Here is an 8488-nt window from a genome sequence, read left to right as displayed (position 1 = left end):
GGGGCTCCCGGCGCTTCGGGAAGCTTCTCCCGTGTGAGCGGGCGGCCCTGGCCCCTCCCGCCGCCGGCGTCGAGCGGAGAACGGTTCTTGTTATTCTGAGGTAAATAAAAGTAGGGTATTAATAAAAGCGCAGGTCCTTTGGAGCGTGGCTGCCTTTTCAGCAGCAGTAATGGTGAGGAGGAGACGTCAATGGGAGGCTAAATCTGACAATTCGATGGAGGAACCGTCGCCTCACAGTTACGGCAAAAGGCTGTGAGCCAGAGGAGCGGGATGCGAAGGCTCCTTCTGCAACAGGCTCGTGGCACGGCCTGGAGTAAGGAGTAAATGACTACAAGTTTTTGTGCCTTTGCTTCCCCTCGAGACCAGTGGTATTATCTTCACGCAGATGCTTACCTGGGCCTTCAACCTGCGCCTGCACCGCCCAGCAAGTAAAATGGGGAACCCCTCAGCAATATGAATTGATGCAGTGTTGTGTTCCTGCTAGTTTATACGTTCTCCAGTAACTTGAGTGGGATTACTTTCACAGGTGGAAGAGAAAAAAACCCAAGCAACCTAGCTGGGAAGGTTCGTACACTGCCTCCAGCTCCTCTAGCATGTATGGTGGAAAGTGTGGAGTGTAATGATGCTTGGGTAAAATAACCGTGGTATTATTCACTACACTTGCATAAACATATAGTTATTCTCACTTAGGGTACTGTAAAAGGCTTGTAGCATCATTTTCTTACACCCTAACTTACTTTCACTGTATCAAAACCAGGTGTACAGCTTATTTCAGTTCTGTAACTGGAGAATATTTTCACAGGTCAAATTTGATGAAAGTACTTCTGAACATGAAACAAAAATTTTCTGTTAATTATTCTGTAATATTTGGTATAACAACCACCATTTATTGCCTGCAAATCTGTTCATTGCAATGACTGTGAAAAAGGAAACTAAGAAGACTGTATGGTATTAAAGGTAATTGATTTTTAAAATATGATAGGTTTTAGGAGGTTTAAGGGCTTTTTGTAATGTTGGCTCAAATGCAACAATAAGGATAAACAGACTGCAGTTTCTGCTTGAATATTTTTGTGTTCGAAGTCTGGTTTTTTAGCAGAAAACAAATATTCTCCATCAACTCTACTGGCAGCTTTCTGTGATACAGGAAGGCAAGACATATTACACTGAAACAGCATCCAAAGGCCAATGCAAGGACAACACACGCGACAGATGCTCTGTTTTAGGGTTTATTTCATCTGCTAACATTCATTCTTGATCTAGACAAAAACAATTAGATGATTATTTTTTTAATCCAATTTTTCTTGTGGAAGAAAAGAAAAAACCTTTTAACACTTTTTGTAAGATGCTATAAATAAATATATAAAGCTTTACGTGTTACTTGGCTCAAGTTAAACAGTTGCATTTTATTTTTTGTTGGTTTTAAGTTCCTGAAGTGGAAAAAAAAGTGCAAACCATACACATTCAGCCCAATGGAATGACTCCAGCCACAATCACTTTCAGAGAAGCTGAATCTGTTTGATCTACAATATGGAGAATGGAAGGCGGGTGGGGGGACAGTTGTATTTTTTTACCCTCAGTCACACAACTCCTAGAAGATAAGAACTGAGTTCCTTGGTAGGTAAAGCACACAAGAAAGAGGGGAGGAAGAAAAAGGAAGTCCTGCCTGCGTCGCCCTTTCCCTTCCCTGTGCAGATTGTGCAGCAGAGAGGAAAGAAGAGACAATATAAGCAAAGCCTCAGACAAAAACAAATGACAATGAAAAATACAATCTCATACCATTAGGGATGGTGAGAAATCCTGTGGCTGTTGCGTGTTTGCCTGGCAGACTACACACAACACAGAGGAACTTCACATTGAGAGAGGGTGGGGACTTCTGTCTTCTTACAAAAAAAAGATGAAAAGGGGCAATAAAAATAAGTTAAAACATATTCCAATATGTACAAAACAAATCATGCTCAGTAAACCATTTGAATATAAAATTATTCATTATAGTACAACTCTCTCAATCCAGTCTGCAGAATTGACACCTGGGGAAAAACAGGGAGTGGGAATTGTGGGGCTTTGAGGGCTGAGACAGACTCATTTGCAAATCTTGGGTTTTTTCAACTTGCATGGCTGAAAATTACAGAGAAAACCACCTGCAGGTGGGACGATACAGGCTTTAATACCCACGTGCTTATCAGGACTGCATTCACCTTGGCAGAACTCCTGTAGATGGGGCAAAACAAACAGCCACAGATAGCTTGGATTGTGTGCGCAGACACGAGCTCTGCTGCTTGCTGGTTTACCTGAACTGCTGCTGACTGACCTGTGCTTTAAAGGCTTGGCTCTACTGCTGGTCAGGCAGCGAATCCTGCATTCACTTCTGCCACTGGAACATGATCTGCTAACATTAGTGAAAACAAGAACAAAAAGATAATGCAGCCAGCCCTGTGATTTGAATCCAGCAGATAGTGTGAGTTGCATTCCAAGATAGAGCCCTGGAAATACAACGTTAAGCACAGCCTGTGTTTCAGATTCCTGCAGCGTTACCCATTTTTGTGATATTCAGAAAATTCTCCGGGACAGGGGAGGGTCTGAGTAATTCTAAATGTCAGTAAGAAGCTAGAGAAGCTTTTAAACCCAGGATATAAATCTTGGTCAGGCCCTGTTCTGTAATGTTGGTCATTACCTTCTGTAGCTGTTCAGTTGTCTCTGTGAAGTGATTTGAGGGGCTCAGAGTGAAAACTTCCTGACATCTGTCCGTAGTGCCACTGTGGTGGTCCTTCTGTCCTCAGCAACTGCACTGCCCTTTCTGCTCCAGGACAGCCCTGGGACAGAGGATTCAAAAGCGTGTTGGGATCTTCCTTATGCTGGTTCCATTGCCATCCCAGTTTTGTAAGCAAGCAAGGGACTATGGGCTGCAAAAACATCAACCTGAAGTGCTCCCCATTTATTCCAAAATGTTGGGCACGAAGGGAGAAATTCAGGCAAGCCAGAAATTCACACCAATCCTTTGTTGAGGTTTTTTTGTTGATGATTTTGAACCCCATGACAGCCTGGGTCTGCAACCTTACCAGTCAGTCCTGCGTTTTGTGACCTGGGTAGGGTACAAGGTGGCACGTGACTGGAAAACTTTGGAGGAGGCAAACTCCTTCAACAGAGCTAACTGGGATGAGACAAATGAGCAATAAAAAGTTTTCTTCAGCAACAACACCCACCAAGCAGTGAAGTTAACCCTGTTCAGGTGACTAAAAGCAAAAAAGATCTCCTCCTTCGTGGCACTGCAGCGTGTCTTGGCCTTTCCGCTCTCCCAAAGCAGGAGTGGACTCTGCTGGGAAATCCCCACTCGGAGCATCACCCTCGTTTGTGGATGTGCAAGGGTCAGCACAGTGTAAGACGGCAGAGGCTAAGAGCCATCATCTTTGGCCTGGTACCAGACAACTGCCTGTCCAAAATGCTCACTCACATTAATACTGCTGAGTGTACACACCTTAGAAATACCTTACACAGCCCCAGCTTTTGTAAAGGCTTTTCACGGGGTATCCCTGGAACCCTGGCAGAAACACTGTGGGATGGACAAGCATCCAACTAGGTAAAATCTGAATTCAAGGGGAACTGCCTCACCAACTCCAGTGAGAGACAGGTCGCAGTCTTGCACCTGCCCTCGCTGTACCCAGCGCTCACCTATCCTGACCTGGATCATGATGCATTGACAGGCCCCCTGAAGAAACACTTCATGTAGCGAAGAAGGTCTCAGTGTGTCTGGAAGTCACAGGAAAAACATTTTGGAAGAAAGGGGCAGATATTGAACAAGAATATACTATCTGGCCACTACTTGTTGGAGTGCCTTAAAGCTGTTGTTCTCCATTCATTTTAAAACTACACACACATTTTTCATGTTATTGTAGCATCAAATAATCAGTCCTAAAAATAAAAGAAATTGTACCACTTCAAACTGTAGTACATATAAATCACAAAAAACTACATTCACATTATGTTAAAAAAATTCCCTTAAACCCACTAAAGGAAGAAGATACTGCCAGGTACATCCTGCAACCCACGCTCTGGCACACAGCACTTACAATAAATTAACGCATGGCCCACAGCCATAAACAGACCAGCACTGCAGTTAGGGTGAGGGATGGCTTTTGGGTCATTCTCTTCATTTCTGATACTTAGAATCTGTTTCAAAGTGCCCTGTACTTTTCATACCTTGGAGTACCTCTTTCGAGTGCGTACATTTGTTATACCCAATGTACAGGTGGAGAAACTGAGGCATTTGCCGGACGCAGGATTTGAATCTAGAAATTTCTGCCTCAGTGCAGATCTGAGGTCAGCCCTCCTTTTGTGGGTTGAAGTGAAACTGTTAACAAGACAGTTTTCAAGACAGTTTCATTTCTTTTGCTTGTTACTGTAATATGTTACAAAGAAAATGTTGGAAGAAGGTCTTCTACGGACATGCTTCTAGGGTCAGAGGCTGCCTCTGATTTAGAGAACCTGCAGATAGATCCATTAAAATCCAGCTGGTTACTCAGAGCCCAAAACACAGAAACAACTCGGACAAACCAGGCCAAATTATGCCGGTCCTAGTCATACGCAATCCCGTTTACTGTCACCCTTTGGTAGATGAGAGCAGAATTTGGCCTTTGGTACCGAATGGCTCTCAGAAGTCAGCGCCGGCATACGCAGACCTGCCTGGGCATTCACCGCGCGGCCCTGCCGGAGCTGCGCTGATGTGCACCTCGAATATGGATTAGCTGCAGTAACCATTTGTGCATTATGGATCCATAATGCAGGATGCACAATGAAAAGCCTTTGGGGAAAGCTGGAAACTGTGCATGTAAAACAGTTGCTTTTTATATCTTGTGTATTGGTTTTGTGGGTAAACAGCCTGTAAAATTGCATTTTTTAAATATAAATGTTTTCTTTAGTTACAGCAACACATAAAAGCACTGGGAACTAGCAGACATAGCTCCTCCCAGTCTTGGAATTCAGAGATGAGCAAACGGATTTGTAATACCTTCTGCCCCCAAGCCAACAACCGAAAATTGCTTCATTTTGCTTCACACTTCTCAGCTAGGAGGAAATGCTTATGGCCAAGCTACACATCTCTGGGAAACAGGGGCCATTTTGTGGCAGAACCTTAAAGACAGCGACACCACTAGCAAATATTGGTACCAGCCAAATGCCTGGGTAACAACGTCCCACTGTGCTTGTAGATGGATGAGCGTGTGCTTGGGCACTTTGCAGCACCAGGATAAAGACCCGATCAAAATTCATCTGAAATCAATAGGAATGACATCCTTTGACTTCGGTGGACTTTGGATCGGGGCTGTAACAAGGTTGTATTTGAGCCCAAAGTGCCGTTTGTATTTTCTGTTCTTAAATTTTCAGTCCTCTTCAGTCTTCTGGAGAAGAACATCTCCAAAAGCAAGGTGTATCCCCCAGGGTGTACACAGAAGAAACAAGGCAGCTCCTCTGCTTCAGGCAGCCACCTCTTTTGCAAAACTCAGTCTGAATTTGAAACTGTTGGAAACTGTGTACAGAGGCAGAGAGAGTGAATTAAAATACAAAACAAGCAGCACTTCAGTGGATTCATGTGATGGGAAAGGGACACTGTAAAAACGACATGCTAACGCTGAATGCATCAGCTCTCTGCCTTTCCCCCGGTGACTGCAGTGCCGTATTTGATCTGCAGTTAACATGGCCTTTGAAAATCAAATCATACTCCATTTGGTTCATCGTTTACCCTAAACAATAGCTGGTTCAGGTCTTACAGGCTGAGTAATAACGGGGTGAGACATGAAACAGGCAAAAACTGCTTCATTTCCATGCTTCCAGCCAAACAAAGAAGTGCTTGCAACAGCAAGAAAATAAGCCATACTTTAATTTGGTGAGTGGGAAGAGGAATTAGAGAAGTCATTGTTGTTCTATGACTCAAAAGTCAGTAAGCAGAACCTGGTTAGACTGTCACCACACTGGAGGATTAAACTTACATGAGTCCCCAAAAAACATCATTGAAAGAGAAAGAGTTCTGCTTTGAAAGTGGTCTGAGACTAAAAAAACATTATCCATGACTCCCCTTTCCAGTTTTATGGACACAGCTTGTTCATTTAAAGTAAGAGCTGCAGAACAGGCACTCTGCCAAAAGACAACGTGCACTGTCTCATAATTAATTCAGACCCACAGTCAGAAATTTTCACAGCTCTGGAAGAGAGCCCCATCCTGTTCCCACTTAAATCAGTTCTAGTGACTTCACTGGAAGCAGGCTGATGCCCATTATCTCTTGATAAAAGCAAGTAAAAATAACTGAAAAAATACAGATACGGGTACGTCTGTATGCTTGTTCTAGTTCAGTATTTCACATAGCAACAAACAAAACAAAATCACCCCCTCATCATGTTGCCATTAATGACTGATTATTTGCAGGGTCTTCCTGGAACTTGTGCAGATCTGTGAGGGAGTGTTGCTATTTAACTTCTTCCTTTTTTTTAGTATATAGGATAGGGTTTTCATGTGCCGTTAACACATAATACTGATGAAGGCATGAGCGGCAGTTGTGTAGGGTGACAGGATGGCATGTGAGTGCACGTTTCAGCTATGTGGAATTTGGTCGGCTCTTAACTTGTTTTGGGACCTGCCTGTGAAACAAACCTGGGAGCTTTGTGCATGAATTCCCTATTATTTTTGTGATGAAGTTGCGTATATGTGATACCAGTGCAATGTATCAAAACCACTGTGCTAAGTACATATCCTAGGCCATAGTAATTTGCTTTAATGTTTCTCATCCTCTGATGTTTTTCTTCTTCTTTTATTTTTATGGTGCTCTACTTTCTGGCAGTGGCTGCCAGCTGAAACAAAGTGACTATCCTTGTGCTCAGATCACAGCCTGACAGGGTAGCACATCCTCAACTTAGTCATCGTTATCATTTACTTACAAGCAATGCAATTCCCATCCCACCTCCAAAAACACCCACAAAAGAAAACCTCAGTTTCCTTGTTTTTTAATTATGCATCTTTATACCATTATGCTCAGGGGATAAACAGATTTTAAAAAATCCTACTTCTGCCATTTGTGTTTGAATTGTGAGGATAAGAAACATTCTTTTGCATTTGGCCTTAAGAGTGGGTAACTGCATTTGTGCATTTTTTACCTCTGCATTATAATGTTGACCCTTTTTTTATTTTTATGTATTTATTTTTTTTTTTAAGAATCTCATCGGTCTTGTAAGAAACAGTAAAAAGACCCTATGCTTAAGGAAGCAATGTATCCTCTGTTTTACAGACTTGCTTTTAAATAAAATATTTTTTGTTGTTTTTGTAATTTTACTTCCATGATCTTTTATATGGAAACCCTAGAATATCATTAATATAAAAGTCTGCCTAGGCTACCACTTCTCTATAATATGGCTCATGTAGTCCTCAGTGGGCAAGCGTCCTTGCTCTTCGGTCTCTTCCTTGGGAAGTGCTTCATTGGACCGGTGAAGAAGCCTCTCTTCCCGATTCTTTATCCTCTGCTCCATCCTCTCTAGCTGCCGTTTGTACTGGTAGCGCTGTTGGAAGAGGTCCTTTGCATAGTCATAGAGCTGCATGTCCAAGTCATTGAGCTCCTCAATCCTCCGGATGGTGTCATTATCCACCTCCACCCCTCCTGCCCTGGTACTGTTGTACTGCATAAAGGGCCGGATGAATTTCAGATTAAAAGTTCTCTCAAACAGGTACTGGGTCTTTCTCTGGAACTCTGTCAGGCCGAAGAAGGCCATGTCTTTGAGGTTCTTTTTTGCGCTCTCCAGCAGGATCTGTGCTCTCTTGTTCTCTGGGATGAAAGACATGTTGTAGCAGCCCACTAAGCTCAAGTCGGCCAACATCCTCACTTGGCGGTTGTTGGCCAAATTGTACGGGCAATCCATGAACTCCTGCAGCGTGCAGCCTGACCAGTCTGTGCCTTCATAGCACGACGGCAGCTCTTCAGGAGTTGGTGTCCTGCCATCACACATGTGCAAGGAGGTCTTCCAAGTAGCTCCTCGTTGGACGTGACGCCATTCGCTGAGGTAACGAGATACAGGGTCTCTCAGCAGTGTGATGTAGTAAAATTTTCTACAAGGAGAAGAGAAAATAAAATAAATATTCTGCTAGTAACAAGAAAGATGCTTGGCAAGCTGAGATCTAGCGCAGATATCAAAAAGACAAGAGTAAATCAACATCACAGCATCCATTCCACTGTACTCTTGGATTATTTTCTTCTTGCAACATCTCATGCGAAGTAGTTTGTGCAACATTAGGCCCATGTTTCTCTTTCTCACTGCCCACCATTTTAGTCTTGCCAAGTAGTAACGCTTTCACCAGGACATCCATTTTCAGCAACAGACTGCAATGTCGGAACAAATCACCAGGATTCAACTCATCTACCACCTTCAGAGAGCAACTGTGACTTCAGGGACTGCCTGGCCTTTCACATGACCACGTGCCCTCTGAATCAGCCAGGACTTGCTCTGCAGCCCAGAGC

General features: G+C 43.3%; 1 protein-coding gene across 1 annotated transcript; it reads right to left on the bottom strand.

Moving 5' to 3' along the window:
- Positions 1–7297: 7297 nt before the first annotated feature.
- Positions 7298–8114, bottom strand: HS6ST1 (heparan sulfate 6-O-sulfotransferase 1; the record flags this gene model as incomplete). The annotated part of the gene is made up of 1 exon (XM_009585163.1): positions 7298–8114. A coding segment is annotated over one exon (744 nt), but the record flags the coding sequence as incomplete, so codon positions are not given.
- Between the last annotated feature and the right edge of the window lie 374 nt (positions 8115–8488).

The sequence above is a fragment of the Fulmarus glacialis genome, unplaced genomic scaffold (assembly GCF_000690835.1).
Source record: "Fulmarus glacialis isolate BGI_N327 unplaced genomic scaffold, ASM69083v1 scaffold21499, whole genome shotgun sequence".
In the NCBI taxonomy this organism is placed as follows: Eukaryota; Metazoa; Chordata; class Aves; order Procellariiformes; family Procellariidae; genus Fulmarus; species Fulmarus glacialis.
The sequence above is the reverse complement of the archived record's forward strand: the minus strand, read 5'-3'. Positions and strand labels throughout refer to the sequence as shown.